This window comes from Falco rusticolus, chromosome 1, assembly GCF_015220075.1.
Source record: "Falco rusticolus isolate bFalRus1 chromosome 1, bFalRus1.pri, whole genome shotgun sequence".
Classification (NCBI taxonomy): domain Eukaryota; kingdom Metazoa; phylum Chordata; class Aves; order Falconiformes; family Falconidae; genus Falco; species Falco rusticolus.
Window position 1 is genome coordinate 48565720 of NC_051187.1, and position 26813 is coordinate 48592532.

General features: G+C 37.6%; 1 protein-coding gene across 1 annotated transcript in view; it reads right to left on the reverse strand.

Moving 5' to 3' along the window:
* Positions 1 to 1093: 1093 nt before the first annotated feature.
* The window catches only part of GUCY1A1 (guanylate cyclase 1 soluble subunit alpha 1), a 37935-nt gene continuing 12215 nt past the window's right edge, over positions 1094 to 26813 (reverse strand). The window contains exons 2-9 of the mRNA XM_037378137.1: positions 16867 to 17278; positions 13971 to 14032; positions 12286 to 12344; positions 10538 to 11247; positions 8567 to 9052; positions 7909 to 8052; positions 5612 to 5766; positions 1094 to 3371 (exon numbers count right to left, since the gene is read on the reverse strand). Coding sequence (XP_037234034.1) covers positions 3170 to 3371; positions 5612 to 5766; positions 7909 to 8052; positions 8567 to 9052; positions 10538 to 11247; positions 12286 to 12344; positions 13971 to 14032; positions 16867 to 17115 — 2067 coding nt within the window. The 5' untranslated portion in view covers positions 17116 to 17278 and the 3' untranslated portion in view covers positions 1094 to 3169. The remainder of the gene's footprint in view (positions 3372 to 5611; positions 5767 to 7908; positions 8053 to 8566; positions 9053 to 10537; positions 11248 to 12285; positions 12345 to 13970; positions 14033 to 16866; positions 17279 to 26813) is intronic.

Consider the following 26813-nt stretch of genomic DNA (forward strand, 5'->3'; position numbering starts at 1 on the left):
TTATTTCAAGGGCCATTTACACCTCTTTGGCAAAGAAATTGCAGTGTGATAAAAATGTATCTTCCATCACATAGTGTAAATGTGAACAGGAATCAGCCCCACAGAATTTTCGTGAAATAATAATATAAAAATTCACATAATAACAAAACTGTTTCTGGTCATACTACTGAAGTATTTGTATATTTATATAGATAGCATTGCATGGTCTCTAAACACTTTCACAATATCATACAACATAATACTATACAAGACATCAGCTTAAAAACAACTGTTTTATTTCCTTGCAAAATCTCCCAGTATTATATCAGTTAAACTTCCTTCCTTGTGTTTATCTCAACAATTTGCATATTGGATTTCTGCTTCCTTTTTTTCCATTAGCTTTATTTTAAGTGAAAAGATTAGTTAAAAAGTGAAAAAACTATTTAAAGTCCAAATGAAAAGATTAATTAAAAATAATTGTCCCTTTTTAAATACACATTCATTCAGCAAAAAAACTTAAAACAGAGGAACAGCTTCAGTGAGACCTAAATTACTAAGTTATGCTCAAAGCTAAATGTAGACTCGTGGGTTTTTCTGCAGAACACGTCTGAAAACAAGTACATTTTAAAGTACCTTCTTGAATCATTGTCTTAAAATGTGTGCCTAAATCCCATTTATTCCTCTGAGATTCAAGTGTATTTCTTTATGAACTAAAGCTGAAGTAGACGTGGGAACATTTTGAAATTTTCAGGCAAAAAATTAGTGAAATAAGAATTCTACAGCAATTCTATCCTAGCTGGTAATGTAGCTTAGGGTGTATTATAAAAAGAAAATAAAAGAGTTCTAAAAAGCAATATTGGAAGATCAATTTGATCTGTGATAAGAACTTTGGCCTAGGGTGTGTTTTATTTCACAGAGATACACTTAGGAACGTGTCAGGAACTGCCACGATGAACATCCATGACAGATTTGTATGAAATCTGGCTTTGAGAATGGTCATCATCCAGTCCAGCAATAGTTCTTTCCTAGGGATAAAAGGAAATTCACTCCTAAGAATCTTTCCCATTGCACAGAGAGGGAAAAAGAAATCCTTTTTACTTAAAAGCCTTTTTTAAAAATTTTTATTTTATTATAACATTCAACAGATAACAAGGATGGATAGATTCCTACTGACTTCAGTCATTACTGGCTTAATATCATGAGTCTACTGAGGAGTCAGTAGTCAAATACTCCACAGTTTTAAATGCAGGAGCACCCACATGGGACTGCTACTAGCCCCTGGGTATTTATGTCAATTGAAGAGAATTTTCCAACCAACATAATATTACAAAGATCAGTGGCCAAGTTTCACATAGTCCTTGTTTCCTTGAAACACTGCTGTTAAAAATGTTACAAGTACATATGCTTGCATATGTGCGTGTGTATATATGGCACATGCAAGAGAGAGATGTGTGTAACATGTGGGAAGAATTTCAGGTGCCATTTTTGTGACACAATTATTTCTAAGCATCTTGGATGGATATTGGAGATCTCAAGCAATAGCAGGATTCAATATTTCAAGTTTTGTTCAAATGCTGCTAACAGGAAATCTGCATTCAAATATGCTTTTAAAACGTTCTTAGAACTAGTCCCTTATGAGAATTTTCTCAAGGCTCTGACGGTACATGTTCTGTATGAGTTTCTACTGCAAAATAGGAGGATAAAACAGCATACACAGCTGCTGAATGAACCAGTCAAGTTCAGAAAACGAATGGCACCTCGGTCTAATGTAATTGCTCCCTGTAAATATTGAGAGAGCAAAATCCAATTCAGTGGCAAGTAGCCTGAAGAAAGACTTTTATGGCTTGATGTGCTGAACCCCAAGAGTTTCAGAGGTTAGGATAATAACCAATACTGCGTGACACTACTGGAAATATTTGTACGTATGTAAGCAGTGCAGTTCTCTCAGCCTGCATTTGGGATCAAACTGTGTGGCACAGAGAAATTTCTGTGCAGATGGATCTAGTTGGAGAGGCAGAATCCTAACCACAGGATTTACTATAACTCGTAACTATATTCTGCCAGTTCTAGAGGCAGACCACTCACGTTTCACCATCCACAATAGAAAAGCTGGTACTGTAGTAACGTTAATACTGCGTATATGTGTTTGTACGTTGTGAAGCATTTCTGTTCACCTGTAGATTCCTTTGGCAACTTTAAAGTGAGTATACCATAGGCATTTCACCAACATGTCCTACCCACGTTGCTGTCCCTGAATAAGGATCACAGCTTTAAACTGGTGTGCTTCTGTTCCTGTTTTATACAGTCTGACTGGAATTTCCTTTGGAGCAAACACTTCAAAGCATGTTTTATTACAGTTCTTTTAAAACATTTCAGATTTAAATGACAACAAAAAGAAAACATTTATTGCTCTAATACATAATAGCAAGTGGATATTACTGTTTTTGTAAAGTATTTAAAAAAAAACAAGAACTTGATTATTGTTTGATGATTACAGAGACTTTAGCATGTGATTATACAGTGCTTTAATCTGTATTTGTTTTATACACAAAATAAAGTACATGAAAGAGTAAGCAGCAAACTCTGCTACGTTTATGTGCATTAGCTACAACTAACAGCCTGATCCAGAAGATGCTGAGCACCCTCAACACACTGACTCCAGTCAGTGTTGTTAGCAAATGGTCAGCAGCTTCTAGGATGGGGCCCAAAGGATGTACTGGAAGGAGTATGAGATAGCGATGACGATATTTTAATGGATATTTTCTTATGGAATCACTAAGAAAATATTTTTAATAGTCATTGATAAGCACCAGCTCACAACACTGCATGTGGCTGCATCACTTGCACATTACATTTCCTGACACACGACATGTAAAATACATCTAGAATCCTCAGCACACAGAGAACCGAGAGAGTAGTTACATAGCACTTACAAATCACCACAAGGAAAATGTAATTTTTAGTAGCATTTTCAACAGTGAAGTTGCAACACTGTTTTAGTGCCTATGTTCCTTATGCAAAGGAAAAATAAAAAGTAGTCAGTGACATACTTCCTGAAATTTTAATACTGGCTTTCAGGTGTTAACAATCTAAAGTGCTTTCATGTTTCATACATTTTTAAAAATTTCCCATTTATACAAAAAACTCAGAATATTTATAAATTTATTCTATACACTTGTGAATGTACAGTTTAGTCTATTCCTGATTCCTCACCCAAAAAATTGGCATTGCCATCTCCCAAATCTCTCTTTTGAAACCAAGTCTGTGAGTTTGTTCCTTGAATATAAGCATCCAGAAAATAGCAAATTCCAGGGATATCACTGGGAAAATTTGGTGGAAGCTCTTCTCTTGAGCGAGGTGTGAACACAAAACCTGGATACTCCTTTAACAACCTAGAACAAAAATGAATCATCTTGATTAAAAATGAATCAGTCACTAATTGTTACTACAAGTACAGACATTCAATGATTCTTCAGGCCCAGCAGGGCAGAATCTAATGTAATATTTATGTTATTTACTTAAAATATAAAAGAAATACTGTTCATTTGGTAACCTTGATAACTTGTGCACCAGTGCACACAAGATTATTGCCTCTCTTTTTTTTTGTCATGTCAATGTTTTGCATGTAGGTGCTATGTTTATTGTAAATGTTTTCAAAAATCATTTAGTACTGAAAGCTAGCTCACACTAGCACATGAAACCGTAATTAACATTCTAATTAATGAAATACCAAAAAGCTTATTAACTGAACTATTCAGATCCTCTTACCAATTCTAATAATTTGCTTTTTCACACATGTGTTCACTAAACTCAGTGGTCTTCTGTATCTGAAACACAGATTACTAATCTGTAGGGATAAATACAGATGACTGGCACCTAAGCTTCCAAACAATTACCGCAATATACAGGAATTCTGTAAGGTGCCATAACATTATCAATATGTGTTTAGAATTGGTGTATGCATTAAAAAGAAAAAAAACACTAAACAAAAAGGAGATTAATACATCATTCACTCAGGGGAAAAAAAGCAAACATACAACAATAATAATAATAGTTTACCCTTTAACCAAATTGCCTATTTTATAGGCACTCAGAGAATTAACTCTTTTTTTTCCCCAGCAGTATAGTCATTTCAAATATTCTCTTGAGATGAATACACAGACATGCAGAAACCTACTTACGCCACAGGTTATGAGCAAGTCTCGTGTGGACGAAGTGTCTAATGGTTTTAAGAAAGGACTGTAGTCAGTATCATTCAAAATTATTTTCCATATGGATATGGAAAAAAAAATATCACTGTTCTTCTGACATACATAAGCCCTGGTGATGCCAGTGCTATCCCTGTATTTGTATAGAGCGCATGATCAAAAAGGTTATTACTGCGTGCCCTAATACCTGTGCTACTTTTCTCTAAAACACCTCTATGGGACAATCTAAAGCGTGGCACCCTGTGGATCGCAGAGTGCAGTCTGCAGGGGCTGTCAGGATCCTGTCCCACATCCTCTGGCTGACCTTGGATGCAGAACCTTGCCCCAGGGCAGTATCAGACACACGGCAGTGGGTACAAGCCGAGTAGGAACAACTGACCGTCCAGGCTACGCTGAGGGTAGCAAAGCTTCCTTGAAAGGAAAAAAAAAAATTATATCCATATTTCTGGTTATTTTACCTAGCCAGCCATACCACTTTCTACGAGTAGGTTCACGCTCTACAGTTCATTCTTATAAAACTTTTGGCCACTGTGGGAGAAACAATAGTCACTGTCAGCTCCGTGGCATCAAATTCAGTCAAGCTGGAGTTCAGATGTAGACTGAATTGTTACCATCAAATTCAAAATGGTTTCCTATTATTTTTCCTGGCACCTAAAAGCACTATACTTGGCCATGAACATGTTGCAAGGTGAATTTTAAGTACAATTACACAAATAATACAAAGAGAGGATCGGGTTCAGAGGACAAATGAGAGATATTGTATTTCCTGTAGGAGAGACTGCTTGCAAGCTGTCTGCAAAATTATGTCGTACACATCACCAAAAATGTGCCCCGAGTGGATAAATAGTACAGCCTGTGTTTCATACTAAAAGGTTTAAACCGAGTTGGGATCAAGATCTATATAAATTAAACAGCTGGTGTGGTTGGTTGATTGCAACCTATTCATTCATCTCCCCTAACCAAAAGAGAACAAAGATGTACATAGGGTGAGGTTTAACCATTCTGCAGATAGTTAGGTTGCTATTTTCAATGGTACCTGCAGCCAGTTTGGCATCCATTCACACTGAAAACCACACAGCTCCAAGAGGAGCCAACTATATGAGGGAGAAAAACAAACAAACAAAAACCCCAGACAAACAAGAGGTATACAACTGCAGGACAAGAAGAAAAACTGGTCCAGACAGTCCATTTATTTTAAATGTAACATCTGAAAAATAAATAGCAGCTGTTCTGTTTGGCCCTTTTTTCTTGCTGCTGCTGCTGGTTGCATTCTGACTAAAAATAACCACCAGCAGTCAGATAAAAAGAGAACGAGGAAAATAAACAGCCGTACTTCAGACGGGGAAAAAAAACCAAACAGGAAGATAATGAACTATTACAGTAACTACTTCAGGTAGACATTGTATAGATATGAAGCACTGTACCTGTAAGTTGTTGGGCTGACATTTATTTTTCTAGGTATACTGCAAGATTCAAACTTATTGGCAAGGGTTACATTATTTCCAAAAAGGCAATAACGAGGCATTTTAACCCCAACAACTCCAGCAAAGACAGATCCAGAATGAAGGCCAATACGCATCTTCAAATAAAAGATAGAAAACAGCATTATTAGGTTAGTCAGTTTTACAAATTCTTCCTCTGTTAAAAAAAATGAAATAATGAGCTACTAATCTAAATTGAGTTAGTACAGTCTCCTTAAAATGTCTGTGTTCTGGTCATCACTGCTTGCAGAGAGGAAATAGCTGAAGTTTACCCTGCTTTGCATTTATAGTAATTCTTCATCTGCTATGACTGTGATAATTCTGGTCCCTGTGGCAGTAAATTGATCTAGAAACATCAGCAGGAGTTACTATGACACTTGGATACTTTCCTGAGAGGAATTACATGACACAACGTTGTTAAGACTGGTGACAGTCAATGAACACTACTTGCTTTGCTGTTAAGGTCAGAAGACAAGTCTTAGTGAATAGCAAAGACAATATGTATATGCTGTAGTTCCAACTGAACCATATTGACGAGGTCACAGAGTAAATCCCAATCCCAGAAATTTATAATTGATCAAAGAATGCAGCAGTTGAAACATTTTGATACCTCTTCTTTGTTACTCGTACTCAAATTTTTGAGTTTTGCTTAGCTAGTGCTGCTTTCTATGTTCCTTCCCCCCCCCTTTTTTTTTTATTTGAGATGTGTTCTTTTTCTTATGTGCATTATTATACATACATAGACATGTTTTCTTCAGAATAGCACTCTGGCACAATAATGGGATGGTGCTGGGAAGCTAGCATCTCTACTATGTGTGCTACTCTTCACGTACCAAGAGAATATCCTATCATTACAAAGAAGTCACCATTTCTAATGTTGAGTGGAAAAGCAGAAAAGCCTGCAACAAAAGAAAAATCCACCCACACAGCAAAGATGGCTAAAATATGAACATCAATACACAAGTCTGATTTAAAATGGTTTGCAGTCACATCTTTTTCTTTGACAATCAATATATAAAATGACAGTAGACTGTGTGACGTATTTGTTGCTTTGCAAAACAGCCAATGCTTTCACGAAGAATTTCATTAAAATAGAAGCAAGCTTTCATTAAAAATAGATTGTTTTCTTCTAAGAAGCTTCTAGCTCATACTTATACAAGTTTTTTCTCTCTGCTTTAAAATTACTTTTTAAAATGTAATAGCGTTCTTCATTCAAAATCATAGAGGCAGCATTTGTGTGGAAATTATAAACATGTTATAATACTGTCAAGATGTATCCAGATTTTTTAAGTGTAATTTAATTTGATATTGTGAAATATAAAAAGTATAACATTTATTTGTAATATAATACTGCTGTTCTCTGTGATAGATGTGGAGCATGTAATCCTCTTAATAACCATTTTCTTTTTCTTGGAATACAAATATTCCTTAATCTAAAATCAAAGAACTCTGAAGTTTTCTAAAGGACCAGATGAACAGATACCTGTTAAAAATGAGCAAATGAAAGACATAATGAACTGAGACACCTATATTAAAAATAAAAGGACCCCATTCCAAGACATCTGAACTTAGCAGAAGGTCTACATCATTTGTCACGCACACAGGCCTTTCTCTTTTTTTTCTCAGCGGGAGGTAAACCTGCATGAATAGTTCAGTACATGTACAAGTCCTCACTGAAAGGAAGCCATAAATATAACTACCACTGAATCTAACAGTGGCTTTGACAGCTTTAACACCATTATCTTCTGGTAGTGATTCAGTATCTGACTGTAAGACAAGAACAGCAACAATCATCTAAAGATGTGTGGAGTACTGCAATCAGAATGTGTCTTTGATGATTTGTATTTATACCTGTTACCTCAAAAGACTTAGATGTTCTCACTGGGTTTAATTTTGAGAGAGGATTAGTCTCCTTATTAGAAAACATTAACAGAATATTCCACGCTACTGTTAAATGTATTGCTACTGAGACAAAAACTGTGGCATGTCAGTGCACACATGTTGATTTGACGGCATTTCAGTCTTTTGGGTTGACTTTCAGATCTCTTTCATCTTTACCTCTCTACAAAACTCTCATTCATAGCACTACAAAGGTCAGCTTCTCCAGCCATACAAACTTGACTTCCCCAACTTGCCTGAGTTAATGCAACGATGCAAGATTTTCTTGAGACAAAAGCCCCAAGGGCAAAACAAACAGAAACACCCACTTTAACCATATAAAATACAATAAAATATATGACCTTGATAGGCTCTCCATGGGGAGACACCACCTCATCTGACAGCTCCATCATCTTCAGGGCCATCAATGCTATTTGAACAGCATGCGTTTCGCTTTCTTTGTGTAAACCTCCAGCGACACAGTAGGCATCTCCAATAGTCTCAACCTAAAACAGGCATATTTGTTCCTTACTGTTAAGACTGTTTGACATACAAAAGGATAGTTTGTGAGTATAGTAAGAACTGTACCGACATATTGACTGAATCTTATCTGTCCTGCTAAATTATTTAAGTCCTGGGCAAATCCTGCAGTATCATTCAAAAGGAAAAATTGCACTTTATTTATGGCTGGGCATGATGCTAAAATACTTTTCCCCGCCCACCTACCATCAGGCACTCATAGCTACATTGAACACCTATTTACTACAGATTCACAACACGGTCATTGAAATTAATTTTTAAAATTAACTCTTAAGTTTTGGTGGGCTTCTCCCTTGGCTGAATGAATGGCTGATTCTGTTGATCTTTTTTTTGTTTGTTTTTTGATTTACTTTAATATGTCTTTCTTATAATGAAGATTTAGGGCAAAATAATTTTTAGACTTCTATTATCCTCGGTCCCATTTAGTCTTCAATTCCATTCCTGCTCCAGAACCCCACAGAAATGCAATAAATTGTGTACCTTGTAGACATCTAGCTCTCCACATTGGTAATCAAAGCGAGTATAAAGCTCATTAAGCATGGTGATAACCTGCATAGGTGAGCATTGGGAACAGATGGCAGTGAATCCAACAATGTCAGAGAAAAGCATTGTGACATTATTAAATTTCTTGGCTTGCACAACTTGTCCCTGCCACAGCTGCTGAGCAACCTCTCCAGGAAAAATGGAAAACAGAAGATCTACGGTCTTCTTCTTTTCTTCTTCAAGTGCTTGATGGGCCTGCTCGAGGGTTGCTTTTAGCTTTCCTAACCTCTTCTTCAGTCCATCCTGAGCTCTGGCCTGCTCTCCTATCAGGACAACATCTCTCAAGGCATTGTGAATGGGAATATCTGAGAGGTACAACCCACGTCCTGTAAAATCTTCTAGTCTATCCACACAAGGAGATCCCAAGAACAGGATGGCACTGGACTCAAAAATGTAGATCATCTGGCCTTTAAGGTCCATCACCTGAAACAGTTAAAGAAGCAAGAATTCATGCAAAACCTGCATGGGGATGATTTAGAAGCCAGAAGTTTTAGAGGAAATAAATTCTGCTGAAACACAGGAAAATCAGATCAGTCCACAGTCTCTTCATTTTCATTTAGTAGCCTAAGAGAAAACATGGGGTGCTAAAACATAGAGCCACCAAATAAGTTTATTTGGCTTGAGCCTTCTGGTACAAAAGTTAGACCACAACTTAAGGATAAACTAATGATGTTTGAGTATCAGGATCAGTTTTAGCTTAGGAAGAAATGAATTTTCTGCATTTTCATCTATTGATAAAATGTTACTGACAATAGTGGCCTATGAACTTCTGCTAATAACTCTAGTGTTTAGTTCATGCACCACTTTCTAAAATAAAGTGATAAAATCTGCTTAAATTTTATCATAGGATGTCCAGTACTCACTGCAATTTAAAATTAAAGGCATAAATGGAAGAAATATCCCATTTTAATAATTAAAAAAAGCAAAGTATTTTGTATGAAGTATTTTTATGTCCCTTCTGAATTCACTTGTGCAACGTGCAAGGTGCTGCAGTGCTCCGCTTAACATTGCTTTGAAAGACCATTTTTTAAAGAAAACCTGTTACTTGCAAATAGAGATTCGTGTATGTTAAGTATGTGCAAAAAGCAAAGCGCAGTCTACTACCCCTTGTAATCATTAAACTGTTGCCTAGCGCAGAAACAGCTCTGAGATGAAGTAGCTAATCAGTGCTACACTTTTTCACACTTCATTATTAACTAGGCAAAACCTTTATTGAAGTTCTTGGAGCGCTGAGTCTGAACTGGTGATTTATCCTGGAGTGCCCCAGGTGTACATAAACTGGACTTCAGCTAGAGCTAGTGATGAATAAAAGCAATCATTGGATATTCCATGTTTTTTACTGTCCCGGGCCATTTGCCACACACCCCAGCAAAGGTAGTGAGTAATCCCATCAGCTAAAACTATGTGCAACCTTTGGCAATTGCATTTGATGAAAACATCAGAATATCAAAGATACCAAAACATCAAAGAAAGGAAAGGCTGAATGAGCATAAGGAATGGCTACTTCTTTCCCCAAATCCCAGAGCTGTTGTTCCCATATGACTGAGGGGTACTTTAGTAAAGCTTTCCCTGCCACTGTCCTTGTGTTGGAGACGCCCTTATTCTCAACAGCATGGCATGTCATTGGCTTTATCTCAGTTTACTGAGTTTATCTCAATATTTCAAACTTTTTTTTTTAATAAAATCAAGTTAACAGTCGGGTTTTACTTGTGTAGAAGTCCTAAAGCAGAATATTGCCTGAATATTGGCTTCAGAATCTGAACTACATGAGTGCCTTCAATAAATCATTATTATTCAGTTGTATTATTAGATGTTGAAAGGTAGACCATGAAAAGTGCACCATGTTTTGTAGCTATTTTAACTCTAACAAATTCCTCACAGAAGTAATGATTATAGAAAGTCTCTTACCATGGATGATTTCATATCAGTGTTATCCCATCTTCTGACTCGTACAGTAAACTGCATATTGAGCATTGTCATTATTCCACTAAAAGTGCAGCTTACTTTGGGGGTAAGAATCTCAAAATACTCTTCAAAATTGGGCTTCGCTTGAAATTCTCTCCTGGTCAAAAGTCTTCTTATCCCATTTCCAATTTGAAGAACTGACATATCCTTGTCAAACATAAAATGAAATGGGAAAGTCTTACAGAACACAGAGGCAGGAATCACAAGTGAAGACTGTGGTTTACATGGAGATAAGGAAGGTTTTGCACTTTTGACTTGTATAGAGTACAGCAAATAAGGCTGGTTTGCAAACTCAGTGCAGTCATTATGGAAACAAGGAGGCATGAGCATCACTTCCACCTCGGTTTCATACAAAATATGAGCTGCTGCTTTAATAATGCCAGATAGAATAAGACTTGTGATTTTCTGCGGAAAGAAATAATACACATTTAAGAAGTCCTGATCTTTCTCAAGGCATAATATGGAAGCATCTTCAAGTCTGTCCTTCTTTCCTGCTTCTTGGCTGTGGCCACTCTGCCTCAGCAGAGTAGTGAAACTGTTCAAGAAGTCCTTAAGGGTTCCTCCAATAACCCCTAATATGTGTTCATCCTCTTCATAGCATATTTTGAATAGCTCTTCACCAAGAGATTCCTGTAGAGACTCCACGGGAACACCTGCATGGAACCACATTTTAGTCAGAACTGCACTCATCACACAGAGGCTAACCTCCGCTTTCTTTTTATCCTAGACCAATCTGAATTATCAATATCCTTCCCTGACCCAGCCCTGACACCTGAAGGCCCTCTCCTACAAGAGTCTTGCTGTAACCAAAGGCATATTCGTGGTGCCTGGAAAACAGGCAGACAATAGGTTGCAGTCTGGAAAGATCCCAGAATCAGTGTTCTTTGTAGAGATGGAGCCAGAATGAATGCACGTTTTGGCACAGGATTTAATCCAATTCCTCTAGCTTGATATAAAGAAATAAAAGAAGAATTTTAAAACTTAAAATAAGAATACAAGGTAAGAATAGAACAGGATCTGTGCACACATGCAGATACAACTGCTATGCCTGATCCAGTAAATTCAATGGCCCTAGGAATATTCTGGGATGCCAAGGCCAACTGGCACAGAACAGCTCGTATCTTTGCTAGTAGATTTGTTTTAACAGGACAGCTGCAAGCAGACTGTTGGGTATGTTCCAGCTCTCCAACCATTACTGCGAATAATTTGGAAAAGTGTTATCTGTCACAGGTCAGCTGTGTGCCAGGACCAGCTTAACAGTTCAAGTGCACAGAAGACCATGTTTCAGGTCCTGGAAATGTTAATTTGCTATTATAGATGTAGCCAGAGAGTTCTGTATTGCAAGACTACAGACTACAGTCCTTCAGAAGATGACAAGGAGCAAACTGTTTTTCATGAGTATAAAACTGTACCTCACTACATAATGTATGTTAGAACTCCCTCTAGATGTTGGATCTTAGGGGTGGGTGATTCTATGGCAGCTCAGGCTTGAGAAACTCTTCTCTTTAGCTCAAATTTTGACACTCTGAACTGTTAGTGTCAGAGATCACTGTTTAGCCTCTGGTCAGCATCACTGTAGCCCTTGCACGGGGAAAATATTTTTTAGTAACTAGATTAATTTATATATACATACATTAGCTTATATATATAACTTAAAAATACTTTAAATATATATTATTAAGCAAGTTTACCTGCTGCATTAGCATGATCACTGATTATTTTTTCAAAATCTTCTCTATCCCCAGCTTTTCTGTAAAGAACATAAAAATATAAATAAAACCCCTGAAAAATCAAGATAAGCATGGCAAAAATAGTAACTAACAGAAGTTACCTACCCTATCTTTAATGTGTACAGACCAAGTTTTGCTGATCAAATAGGCAGTTTTCATTAACTCAAAAGAGGGTCTTGGTAGGATCTTACGTTATCTTGTGCATTTGCGCTAAATTAAAGTTTTAGTGGTCTGAGCTCAGATTATGGATTGAGGCCAAATGCTATTGCCTGTCATTGATTAAAAACTCTTATGTTGCAACAGTTCCATTTTTGTTTGGTCTGAGTTTTTTGCTTGAAGCCATAACTGAATTTCATAATGTATAATAACTGTATAATATAACTGTATAATATAATTGGACTTTATATTCAAGCATTTATTGGAATTACATTGCATTAAATTCAAAAGAGGTGAGAAAGTATTTCTGTTTTGAGAGGAAATACCGATAAGAAATAGTGACTTCAAAATCACTTGTTTCTCAGTAGTAATCCAGATTCTGTGACACAAAACTGCAGCCCTCTGAGTTCTCTGAGGTCAATAAATGTCAACCTGAATGTCCAGCCCAAAATGATGAGAAAGACACGTAGCTTAGATTAAATTCCATATAAGCAATAAGCATTTGATACATGCTTTCTGAATTTCTTCATTTGAAATACTTAGATGTATTTACATACAAAAGCAACACATTTAGATCTGGCTTACATTTGCATTATTACATCATTCAGAATATGATAATTTTTTGTTTCAAACTAATATGCCAGGATGCAACACATAATTAAAGATAAGGAAAATATTCATATCAATAAGCCAGTCAGCAGTTGCAACGCACATCTGACTAGCTATCTTTGGTTCGGTCGATGCTGCTTTGAAATTATCAAGTATCATTTAAAAGATACATTGCAATTATCTATTCTTATCATGGTGAGCAACAGTGTAGTTTCCAACTTCATTATTTTTCTCCACTGTTGAAAGAAGATCTAAAATAAGGGGCATATTTTTTCAGATGCATTCAATAAATCGAATCCTCATTGTACAATGAGATGCTAAGAAATCCTCGCTCCCTACAAGGGTCAAATGATTAATATTGTGTTAGTACTAAAGAATGATGAAAATCAAGCTGAGTTCCTTGGAAACAGAAAGCAGAAGCCAAGCGAGCCCAAGACAACACGTATGTCAGTATCTGTAGTGTATGATCATCCACTGTACCAAAAGCCAGATTATTTTGTATAATACTAACCCTTTGCATCTTAAAAACACCAGGCTATATCCATGTACAATTATATCTACCTTTCTAGCTATGCCTGAGTACTCTCTGAGTTCCTCCAAAAGACTTGCTCATTTTAAACAAAGTCCTTGCCTGTTTCCCCGCACAAACAGCTAAATGTGCCCACTAAGTCAACTTCGTGATTTAAATATTTGCAGATATGTTAAAATAAACTAAGTCATTATTAACTTACGTTACCTTAAATGTTACACACCAATTTGACAAAGATAATTGAAAACAGATTCCAGAAGTCCCGATTCTCAATCACCACCCCAGTCCTTATGAACTGTCTGCAAAGCATTTTTGCTGAGAAGTTAGTTGCAAACCCATTACACATACGTACCTGGCTTCTTTTATTCTGTATTTTGCAAGTGTTCTCTGAACTGCCAGATTTAGCCTTTCAAACTGGGGAAGGAAAAAAAGGTATATTGATTAAAATGTCATTGCTGAACATTTAATCATGAGAAGAAAATTTTTATACAGAGAATTACTTTGCTGTCCTTGGGACTTTTTTCAAGATGATGTAGTTGTTAGAAACAGCATGTCATTTCTGTGTTTGGGATTTAGTTTATGTTGATGTCTTCAGCTCCAGTACCACTACATTTAAGCCCCGTAGCTCATGTGTGCCAGCGGTTGTGCATTTTAAATATAGTGATGTGCGTTACCTCCAGTTTTTCAGAAGGCAATAAAGCCAGTGCTGCTAAGAGATAACTAATCCAACTTCCTATTATTACCCATCCCCTCCCCCTAAAAAACACCCTGCCATGGATACAAAATGTAGAAAGAAATCTTTTCAGTTTAAAATACATTCTCCTAACAGAAAAAGCCAGTTATATTATGTATTATGCATAGAACAAACGAGTATAAAGTGGCTCTTCTGCCAAGTAACTTTTCTTGGATATTAAGACTTAAATTTTTTTTTCCAGACAATTTTCAGAAGTGTCAAGATTGAAACTGCAAAAGGTAACAGAGTTTCAAATGCAGCTATGAAAGAATCCATATAGCATTCCGTGCTTCGGATTACCTCTTTTTCTGTTTTCAAGACTACAGCATTTCAAGAAAATGTTAAAACCATTTATTTTTTATTTGTAGAAAAAGAAGAATTTTGGCTATGTGTGCTGCAAACCCAAAATCCCCTCTAGATGAAAATCTAGCACTGTAGATAAGCTGTGTAAAAGGACTCCATAATAAAATAAACTATCATAAAGATTTACCTCCATTTACCTCAATCCTGTGGTTCCATATCCTTTCTGTAGTTCCTAATTGGAACAATTACACTTTCCAAACAAGCATATTTCAGACTGTTGGGGCCAGTAAAGCTCCCTTAGGTATATAGACTGATCATTTGAAACCCAAACGTCCCAAAAAGAACAGTGCTAAACTGCTATGACGGAATTTGGCTGTGGGGCTTGCTGTGGTCTGCCTTGTCTTTGGTTCTCACTCCTTGAAGAAACCAGCATTTTCTGTGGCATCTTTTACTTTTTTTATTCGCAAAAGGAAATTTTGCACACCCAAAGAAAATATCAGGTGAAAGAAAGGCGATACATTCTGGAGACTTTTTCCAAGCAAAAATCTAAATTGAGGAACTGTTTACGTATATGAACACAATGTAAATTACACCTGTGTATAAACTGGTACAGGAAGTGGAACACAATCCAATTCATTACTTATCTCCAAACAATGTCCTGTATGTTGCTGTAAACACCCAAAGAAGCAAATAAAACAATCACTACATTATATCTCAAATTTAATCAGAAGTTTTTTCTGGATGCACTATGTCCTGGACTTCCATGCAAAACTCACTCTTTTCATGAGGAGCTCATGAAGCAGTCGGGGTCACGATGCAGCCCGCTGTTTTGGAGTTTCCAATTTGAAAGAAGATGGTGGTATAATTGCTGATGGTTAAGTAAGGCACTATCAAGTATCTGAGCAATGTGAAATACATTTTTAAGCAAGCAAAACCTTTCTAAGGAGAACGAGGATTGGGAATATGCTTAGGTCTGGACCCCAAATTAGCATGAGAACAGACTATTATACCTTGGACAAAGCTCCAATGAATATTACTTGAATAACTGTAAATAATAGTGGAAAAAAACCTGGAATTTCAGTAGCTCCTGGGGTACCTGGTCATAATATCCTTGATGGTACCAAGTTTTTGCCCCAGCTGATGAACTAGCCTATCATGATTACATAATAGGCAGCTGCATACATTTATACCACTCTTTAGAGAAAAACCGTACCAGTTATCTATTTAAAAATCCCTCCAACAGCTATACACTAGTGACTTCACGACACCATAGAAAGGGTGCTTTGCCAGATCATTCTTGAGTTAAAAGACCTTTCCTTTATATATTTGAAGATCAGTTTAAAGGGATGATTTTTTTCTGTGTAATGCAGCAGAGGTAAAAAGGGGGTCTATCAAAACCGCAGAATTTTAGCAAAAGGGTAATAGATGAAGAGTTGTGAAAACAGATCTGCAAATAGATTTAACAAAACTCTAGCTCTTTTAGTAAAGTACACTGAATGTCCAAGTAGTAGAACTGTAATGAAATGACTACACAGAGTTGGCCATTTGCCATTTGTAGTCTCAATATATACCAGCCAGTTCGTTCACATTTCCCACAGAATTTGAAGCAAGCCCAAGTGTTGAATGTTATGGAGCTGCATTTTTCATGGTTTTTTTTACAGAGATAAACCATGGTATTCACCTCCAGCAAAGCAAACCACTGTGAATGCCCTGTACCTGTTTTCACTTGAGTTAAGCACAGACATAAGAACACCTTTGCGGTAAATGCAGACAGTAATGTTTTCTAAAATAGTGTGGCAGAAGGTTAGCATCACAGCAGATGAGAATAGCTATTTTAATTTTTTTGTGATAATGAGTAATGCACTTGGCAATATGGATTCAGTTAGGTGAACTGATGAGATGACCACATTATTTACACAACTAGGTAACAAGGCAGAGTTGCTCTAATTGTATCTTTATGTAAAAAATACGTACAGAAATACAGGGATTTAAAAGGAACATTTAAAATGATCAGTGGGAGGCTGCAAATACAAGACAAAAACATCAATCCAGAAAGAATGGAAGAGGATGAAATGAGGATTTAAACTATACAGAACTATGTAAGAACACAAACTTTGAAGTTTAAAGGCGCACATCCAAAGGCTGGCATAAAATGTTTTTTAATATTTATAATTAAATGCTATTAAAGTATTATTATGCAGTATCTGTTTACCTCAGGAAAGATTAGTTTGCAGATGCTTTCAGTCAACGTGTGCAGGTACACTCTACTTCTGCTCGTTTTCCTTTGTGGCAGGTTTCCTTGAGCATCTTTTTCATGGACTTCTTTGCAGATGGGCAAAGCCGCTCTAGAGCTGTTTTCTGTGCAATCCTTGTCATGTTCCTCAGGGATGTGACTTGGAGTCAGTAAGGAGAAAGGACATTCCCCTGTGATCTTCAAGTCTTTCAGTTTTGTACAGAACATACTGTACAAAGTTTCCCTCTTGAGAATAAGAGTACTTGGCTGTGAGTTTAATAGTTCTTTTCTGTTTATTAGCAAGAGCAGAAGATGCCAGAATAGTAGACAGGGCAACCACTGTGGAAGATTACTGGTAGCTATAAATCACCACAGGAACAAATATGTGCCCCTACAAAACAAGAAGAAAGATAAAATAATTTAAAATATTTAAATAATAATTTATTTTCTCTTTTAAATTCCTGTGACATGCCAGGTTTATCATATGTGCATTAAAATAATGGCTTTTCTAGGACTTTGCTCCGGAAAGCATATGTGCCATTTTAAGCATGTAATCCCTACTGACTTCAGTGCTTCAGGTAATTAAAAGTTACATGCATGGTTAAGTTCTTGGCTAAATTGGGGCTCTAGTGATTAAAGCAGAGGCGTTGTTTTATCTGGTACGTCTTTGGTCACATTGATGGATGAGGTTTCTAAAAAAGTAGAAAGCAGAATTCTAATCAGAAAACCTTTTTACTCTTCATAAGCAGCTATTAAAAGCCACCTGATACAGCACAATGAACCTGACTTGTTACGGATACTTGCATCTCAATTTACTTGATGATCCCTTTTGTGACAGAGAGGTATATGACTGAAGTTACTACTCGCCCTCCTGGAACAGCAGACCACCCGAGACCAAAGGTCCATGCCTTGTGTATGAGCTACTGGCTGGTGACAACTAAGATCATGGCATTTTGACCACTGACTTATATCTGTTGTATATATATATGTGTGTATATATATATATATATAAGACCATAACTGAACTTGCTTGGAAACACCAAGGGATTTTTATGCTTTTAAAGGGGATATCTTTCAAACAACAGATTTAAAAAAAAAAAAAGGGGGGGGGGCTGAACTTTTCATTTTAATAATCATTCCATTTGTTACATTTATTTCAGTCAGACAAACTGAAAAAGGCTTTTCCCTTAAGGGCTTCATTTTCTATTGACTGTATCTCATTGCATTGGATCCTCTTATCCTCATAATAATACTTTAAACCAAGGTAAACCTTGAGAGCTTTTGGTGACTCTGGAAGCAGCTGAAGTATCACATTTGTCTCTCTGGAGATACAGGACAATAACGATTTCCTTCAGGCATACTACGGCTTTAATCAGCCTGTGTAGCACACCGCTTATTTCTGCCCCTGGGACACCCAAAGGGCTTTTAGGGTCACACAGCAACTGTACCAGGGTTAAAAATAACTAATTCCTTGATACAGGCTATCAGCCGCTTCTTTTTGAAACTGCTGGAATGAATGGCACAGCAGGGCAGCGCTGCAGACCCAGCACACGTGGCGTGGCTGAGAGGAGAAACGGGCTGGCCTGGCTGCTGCTGGGAAAAAAAATATATTTGGCAGAAAAGGCCCTTTCAAAGTATGCTGTAATACCGATGTGTCAGGCCAGCTTCTAGGAGACATCTATCAAAATTATTAAAGCATTATTTTAAGAATCAAAAACCACAATGCTAAGAACAAAAGGCTGAAGAATGTTTACATAACGTTCTATATTTCAGTTTTTACATAGAAACTCATTTGTTTCTACTGCCTGGACATCAGTAATGCTTTATGTTTTATTGCTGAATACTGTTGTGTAGCAAATGAGGCGGTGAAAAACTTCAAGCAAGAACCACACTCTCAATACAGAAATATACTTAATAATTTTCTTTATAATGTCAGCATTTTTACATACATGTACAAGTATTTTTATTCAGGAGTCGTTATATAACCTTGCATTACTTTACAAAAAATGCAGAAAATAAATACCTTTTCTGTAGTTACACTGATCTGTGTACTGAAATAAACTGTTAAGAAAAATAGTAAAATTAATATATATGTGCACCACTACCAAAGGATAAAAAAAATTTACGGCTTTGGCATATATTACATATATACTCACATGCTTTGCTGAATTTGTCCCTTAAATTTCACGATAAATCTTGAAATTATAGAATAGTAATACTAAAACATTTTAAATCAAGTATACCAGCATTTTGGAAAGAAAAAAAACCTCTGAAATATATTTTTGTGAAAAAAATGTGTAATAAAACATTTAAAACATCTCCCAGTGAATGTAATAATGCATTTATATGTGCTGCTATTTAAAAAAAACAAAAAGTTGCTTTCTCTGTGAAGACTGTAAGACTGAATTAGGGGTTAAATTACATACCAACAGATATTTACTGCATTTGCACTAAACTAAGAACAGGGGAGGTGAATGACCTTCAGCAGTTACCAGTGGATTTGATGGGGGGGTTTTCTCCCTGCTGGTGAAACTGTTTTCTGTTTCTAGAAGACAATCAGGAATTATTTGCCAGTTCACTTCCATGCTAGCATTTTGTATTTTAATTAAATTACATTTGATGGGTTAGAAAAAATATCCAGGCAGGTAGAATCAGCTCTGTGAAGGAAGTGATGCCATTATTTTACCCTGGAAAACCCGAAGTCTCCACAAGCTGCCAAGTGGGAAGGAGAGGTCCCAGAAGATGGTCATGTTCCCAGACTTATTTGGGGGTAAAAGGGGCACTGATGTGAAGATCCCTGAGCTGACAAAGCTGCTGGGCATGCAGCTACCATGTCTGCAGCTTCTTCTTGTGATGCAGCCTGCCATCCTTTGTGCTGCACAACACCCACACGCAGCCTCCTCCTGCCCTGGTGGGGGCTGGAATCTGTGCCCTTGCTCTGAACATGACCTTAGGGTCCTGCCAATTGCTATTTAGGACAAAATCATCATTGATTTCAAGATCTATGATGTTTCTAGTAATAATGATGTTGTAAAAAACCAGTATCATTAATGTGCACATCTTTAAATTCCAAATAATGACAGTTCCTAACGAAAGCTTCCTGCAGAGCTATTTTCGGGGTAACCTGAAGTTCTTGTTTTCCCAGAAACAAATGGGATGGTCCTTTGGTAACATATATCCCAGTTCAAAACCTACATCAACTTAATAGACATAACAATTTTCAAGCAGTGGCCAATTCAAAACTCTTTGTGACCTCTGCAATGACAAGACCTCCTAAATCACATCTTTAAAAAAACAAAGCAGAAAACCTAATTCCATAACACTTCAGAGGGCTCAGACACTGAAAAAAACCCAAGCATGTACTAGGTCTTCTTTTATTAAAATATCAGGTTTGCATCTGGTATCCTAAGTGCATCTCACACTTAGTATAACTAAAGTTCAGGAAAAAAAATAATCTATTGTCTTACAGGAAAACCTGTCTCACTCAACCGGCAATTAGACAGTGGTTTTAAAGGTCTGACAGGAGAAAGGTGATGAATCACCAGTGTAGAGTTTACAGAAGGCGTTTCAGCAGTATAATAAGCCTTAAAAATGTATGAGAAAGGTGATGGCACACATCACAGGCTAAGTCAAACATCTGCAGATGTGTTTCAAGAATGAGGAACACCAGCCCTCCCATTGTTCACAATGTTTAAAGACATTTTCCAACCATAACAAAAAATAAGGAACGTGAGGAAACATGGGAAAAGTTTCTGGGTTTAATTCCTCTCCAAACATGCTTTGAGAGAGCTCATCCCAGGGGAGCAGCAGCGCTTCATGTGAGTTCTTCATCTCTGACATATTAATTGATGTCATATTTACCTCGGGAAGCAAATTGAAAATTAAAATTGAATAATCTGCTGTGAGATCAAACTACAAGCAACCAATTTATTTCGTGCCTGGCTGAATGCAGCATGGCACTGTGCCACTCAGAAAAACGAAGATGAATTTACATAGTATTGTCATAGGAGCAGAATAACTTCACAGTGCTCAAAATGCTTTGTGCAAACATTTCATTGTATATTTACATCTATACTTGTCTTGCAGCCAAAATGCCTTCCTGTATGCTTATTTGTATCAGTTGCTTCTGAATACTTCTCTGCTAAAACATTTCCTTGACAGTGCCATGAAATACAGTGCAATGCATCAATCATACAGTAAAAACCGCTAATATTCACAAGAATTAAGCAATGCCACTTGGTAACAGTAGTTAAAGGTAGTTTATAATCTTAGCTTATTGACATGGCACAAAAATTAGAAGCCACATTAAATACTTTCGTCTTACTACAAGCAGAGCCCCTTGCTCACAGTAGGGCAGAATATGGTGTTACACTATAATGTCACTTTTTTTAAATCACACCTATCACTTTGCTAGGTGAACTGCCGCATGTTGAGCAAGATTTTTTTTAAAAGAAAATAAATAATTAGTTTGTTTTGCAGCAGTCAGAAGACACCACTGACTGGATCTAACTTTCTCCAGCACAAGAGTGACTGCAGCGCTTGCAGGAGCCCGGCGTGGTCCGGGTGCTGCTGCCCCAACAGAAGCAGCTGTGACCTTCTGCCTTGCCCTTCGGTAAAACGATGGAGGCTGTGCAGTTCCCACACAGCTCCAGTCTCTGTGTGACGCCTTTTGCCCCTCGCCAGTCAGCACGCCTCTGCCCACAGCAAGGCAGGGACTGGGACTGTTAGGCACAGGCAAAACGCAGGCAGCTTCTAGCAAGGCAGGGTGGCACCCACCACCCCAAGCAGCAGCAGCTCACTGCGGATTCAGCTGTCATGCCTGTGTGCAGGCAAACACGGGGAAAATAACGAAATCCTATCAGTTTGTCTTATTAATCTGAAGTGCAAGATGTGTACTTCGTTTTTTCTCCTTCAAGTGCTGTGTGTAGCAACAGAATCAAAGCCCTGGTGATGTGTCCATTTCCAAGGATTTTAAGGAGGCTTCTAAGACAGAGAGAATTGCTCAGGTCCACTTCAATGTATAAGTTAATATTTTAAGAAGTCAAAGGAAGCATTTACTAGTCTTATTAAATCCTGTACAAATAAGTAAGCTTTGGCTGCTTCACTGTCAACTTAAAACATGCTCAGAGTGCCCACACTTTCAAAGCATTAATTTGTTTGGGTATTGCTTTGGAAAGCACAAGATGGAACTAACCGGAGGAGATAGGCAAATCTGCTTCCAGATTTCTAAGTGGTAGTGAGTCATACCTATCAGAAAACTGCTAATTGCTGGCTTAGGTCGAGGACATCTTGGAAAAGATGTGTCCTTGTGAAGAGGAGTGAGATGTTTTCCTGCATGTCCCCAGTCAGAGACTAACCCATCAACTGAAATTTGAGGATGCCTCATTTTTCCCTTTCCAGTAATTTGGTCTGTTGTTAGCACAGTAAATACATTTGCTAACCAATCTGGGGATAACTGTGTCATTACATAAGAATAATTTTAAAACTGTATCATGTGTAACTTGCATATTAGGTAAAGTACACAGTAGGGATAGGATTTATAAATCTCCAGCAGCAACAGAAATGTAATTAAAATATTACTCAGACTGAATTGCATAAAGAATATAACTCTATAAAAAGAAAATTGCAAAGGCAAGGACTTGAGCTCTAGGAAATCCCAAATATAGGTGATCAATCCTAAATCATTACCACCCTTGTGTGGATATGGGTTTTACTTACACTACAAAGTAGTAACTTTTTTTCCAGCAGGATTCTAGGCTCTTTCACAGCGCAGGGTTTTGCTGCTTGAACAAAGGCAGTAACTGATGAAAAGGTTGTTACCCTCTCTGTGGATCAGGACGAGACATGATATTGGAGAGTGAACTTTGCAATAATGAACTGGTACCCAAGAAATTACCAGATTCAGCAATCTCAAACTCCAGTCTAGCTCTCAAAAGGAATACGCTTTGTCAGGCATTAACTTTCCTGCTTGTTCCCCAAAACATCCACCCTTGTTTCTGACAAGCCATCCCTAGTTCTGACCTGTCCGTACCCCACGGCCCTTTAGAGTAGTCTGACAATATTTTCCCCAAAGCACGAACTGCCGTTGTGTGCTGTGCAAGCCCGGTTCCAGTGCCCTTACTGCCAGAGCTAGCCTGTTCGGGGCTATTTCTGAGAAGCACACTTAAACCTTTTCTGCCTGGCACAGCAAACTTTTGGTAGTAAGGAAATATCACAACACAACACAGCACTTGCAGTGATTACCAAGCCAAGTACAAGGTGGTAAGGCAGCTATGATAAAATAATACGCGTCATAGCAACCAATTATTATTTTAACAGTCCAGACATTTTAGAAAATCCCAATTCCGTGTCATAATTCATCCCAGCAACTGTCCTGCATGACTGCTCAGGGCAAGCTAAAAATCTGGACCTTGCTTACAAGAAAGACTCTCTCCCCACATAATGTGGAATTTCCTCGCCTCTCTACTTTTTTTTCTTTATGAAATGTTTTAAGAAACAGAGAAACACAATCAAGTTTTCCCTCTGTGCTCCAAGTCGAATGGATTGTGATCTGTGTTGCTGCAACATCAGACAGCTACCAAGCTAGGAGATCAAGAAAATAATTACCTTTGTTTTCAGAGAAGAAAATGTTACCTCCTTTTCCATCTTGTCCCTATTGTAATCAGCAGACAATCAGTTTCACGGAATACATAAGTAAACTTCAGAACTGATGATATGTCTCATTTTAAAGTCATCATGAGACAGATTTCTGCTGCTTGAAAAGTTCAGCATTCGTGCAGTAACACCAAGCTCTACAGCTTGATATGAAACCAGTGTTCTCCAAGACAGGGGGAAACCCTGGTTTTAAAGCAGCACTGAATTTCCAATAGTGACTGTGTGACTGACTCATTTCCCTGTAATGGTGTGAAGCAAATCCCTGGACACAAATGTAGCCCTGGGAGAAGCCCAGACTCCACATGCAAAAGTTATATTGCAGCCACATCTCTGGTTTCAATTAAAGGCACAGGGGGAACCCTAATTGCTGCGCCCGTGTTCTGGCATGTAGCTAAAGGAAGGACTGGTTCCCAAATGTTCCTTATGAAATATATATTTGCCATTTTAAGTATCACATGTACTTTCATAGGGTAAATATTTTTCCTATGCTAGCACCAAATAACAGGGAGGCATGCTGAGAAGATAGCGTGGGAAAAATATTCTCCTCCTGCGCGTCAAACCCAATGTGTGCAAACAGCCCAGCGGGCAGCCCCCCCGTGCCCAACACCCCTTCCCCCCTCACGCACTCAAGAAACCCCAAATAGAGGTGATTTTTGTAGCCCTTGGCCATGGCACATCCTCGCACCCTCACCCCTGGTCTGTAGGGTGGCTTGTACCACCAGCTAAGCAGCTCACGATGAGGACACTGCCCCCGAAAACCCCCGCCCCGATGGGCATTTTTCCTGAGGCAGAGCTAGAGACCTCCCTAATGGTAGAAATAACCTGCTGTAGGTAACCACAAGACATTATTTAACTTGGTTTGGGTGGGGGTTTTTTTGAGAAATACTGATATTGAACCAAATAGCTGATGATACCTTAAGTGATCCGGGTACCCAGATGAGGAAGCAATCGCAACAGAGGTGCTGCAGTGAGGACAAGCAAAAGCAAGACCAACACAAAGTGTCTGGCAACTGTTCTCACACTTTAAAAGAATAAATTTTAAATTTAGCATTTAATCTGCATTTGCAGCCTGTGAAAGTACAATATTTCATGAAAAACATTAAGAGGAAAACTAAGAAATACATTTACATCTTCAGAACTCTTTCTTTTCAATAATTAAAACTTGCCCTGAGGACATGCAGTGCTCATGACAGCCGGCAGGAGTTAAACGTAAAGATCAAAATCTTGACCACAGCTGATGGAATGTGAATTAGAAGTCACAAATGGAGAAGCGCTTGGTTCTAGAATATGAAGTAACTGTTAATTGTTTTGTTTACTGATTTTTCCCAAAATACCTACTTACAGCTGAATCTTTCAAACTTGCCAACGCATATAACTTTACTTATTTAACTGAACCTCCAACTCCAGATGCCTGCAAACTCTGATTTTTTAGTTCATGGTGCAAAAATTCTTTTAGGAACAAAGAGAGTAAAAAATAATTGTAATTATTCTGTAATAAGAGCAAAATCTAACAGCTTTTTACCTCATACTATTTTTTACTGAAATCTTTAACCAGTGTTCATGACTTAGCCAGGATTGCTGCATCATTCATAATAAATGAAACCATAAACTATTTAAGAATTCCAAATTTGTAATGCATGAAGTAACTTCTCATTTGAGAACCATGGTCTAGATTAACTGTGAAGCATCTTCAGAGATGATAAAATAATTCTCCTACATCTTCAGAAACGCTTATCTTGCTGAGAGTTGTGGGTAACTGTTTATGCCAGTGACTCATAGGTTTGCATAAATACTATTACTGTTATTTTCCCAAAGATACTGGAGCATGGTAGAGCAATATAAGACATTGATTGTAGCGTCTTATGAAAGTGCATATGGTTAAATATTCCCTTTGTGTTCACAGCTTTAAATTATAATGAACAGCAAGGTCTATAAATAAAAGTACTTAAAGTTTTATAGATAAAAGTACTAAAAGTTTCCCTGAACTCTATAGATCTTAGAGAACTGTTTGAAAACTAGGTCTGTAGAAAGCAAAGTGTTCCATTAGTAGACTTCAACTGCGGAGTTTTCTGACTGAGTATTTGCCACCTGCCACTTCTGTTTACAATGCCTACAAAATCATTTTCACACTGAAAATCACTGACAACCACCTTTCATAGTCATAGTTCAGCGCTCAGGCCAACTCCCACTGAAGTCAATAGCAGGATTCTGGACGCAGCAGGAATAGGACTAAACCTAACAGGTCTGTGACTGTTGTCCCGGAAATACGGATTTGCATGTTTTCTTATTTTTGAAGCAAAATATGGCCTTGGTTTTTTTTCATTTGGGGTTTTCACAGGTGGGTGTGCAGATGTGATGGTAAACACAGCACTGAGGTCACTTGAGATTCTGGAGAAGTTAAAAACTGTGCATGGGAAGCCAATAACAGGAACTTCTCATTAGTGAAAACGGTTTATCCTGGAGCAGCGAGGTCATGTCCTTGTAATTTTTCTGATAGGGAAAAAAAAAATATTGATTGAAGAGGTGTATTCAACCAGAACAGATGGTTGAAAGGTATTTTCACAGCTATCGTGCAGCTACTGATTCTGCTTTAGCTATGGCCCATGGCAAAGGATGCAGCTCTGAAGAAGAGGAGAAATCAGCTATTTTCCCAATTGTTCCCTTCCACGGTATCTGCAGGCCAAGGACCAGCAGGCACCTTCCTTTCTGACTAAATGATTACAGACAGCTTTGGCTACAAAGCGTGTTTAAAAGAACTGAAATCTGTGACTTGGCCATGTGCACTGTACCTTCAGTACACTAGTACACACTAGGACCTTAATTTTTATTTGTAAAATAAAAATTGTCATTTTTCATATAATGTACGGGCAGTTATAGTTATTCACAGCCCACTCCTTTCAAAATCTGCTATTCTAAAAAAGATCTGAGTATGCAAAAGCAGTAGACCTTGCCTTTGAAACTGGGCTTTTCAAAGGTAATCAGCACACCCGGTGAGCCTGGATGCTCTAGGAATACATTACAATACTAATTTCCCTGTTGAGTCTATCACTTGGTTCTTTTTTAATACTCTTCTGGAAAATACAGTAGATATACGTTTAAAGCTGAGAAAGGTAGGTAAATATGGTAAACGTGTGAATTTATATCATCTTTAAAAACACAGGCTGCTTCTTTCACTAAAATGGTGAAGCAATGTAAAGAAGAGATGTTTTGTGAAATACTGTGGTTGCACTTGTGGTATTAAGAGAAATTAATGTTGTTTAATTAATCACAGT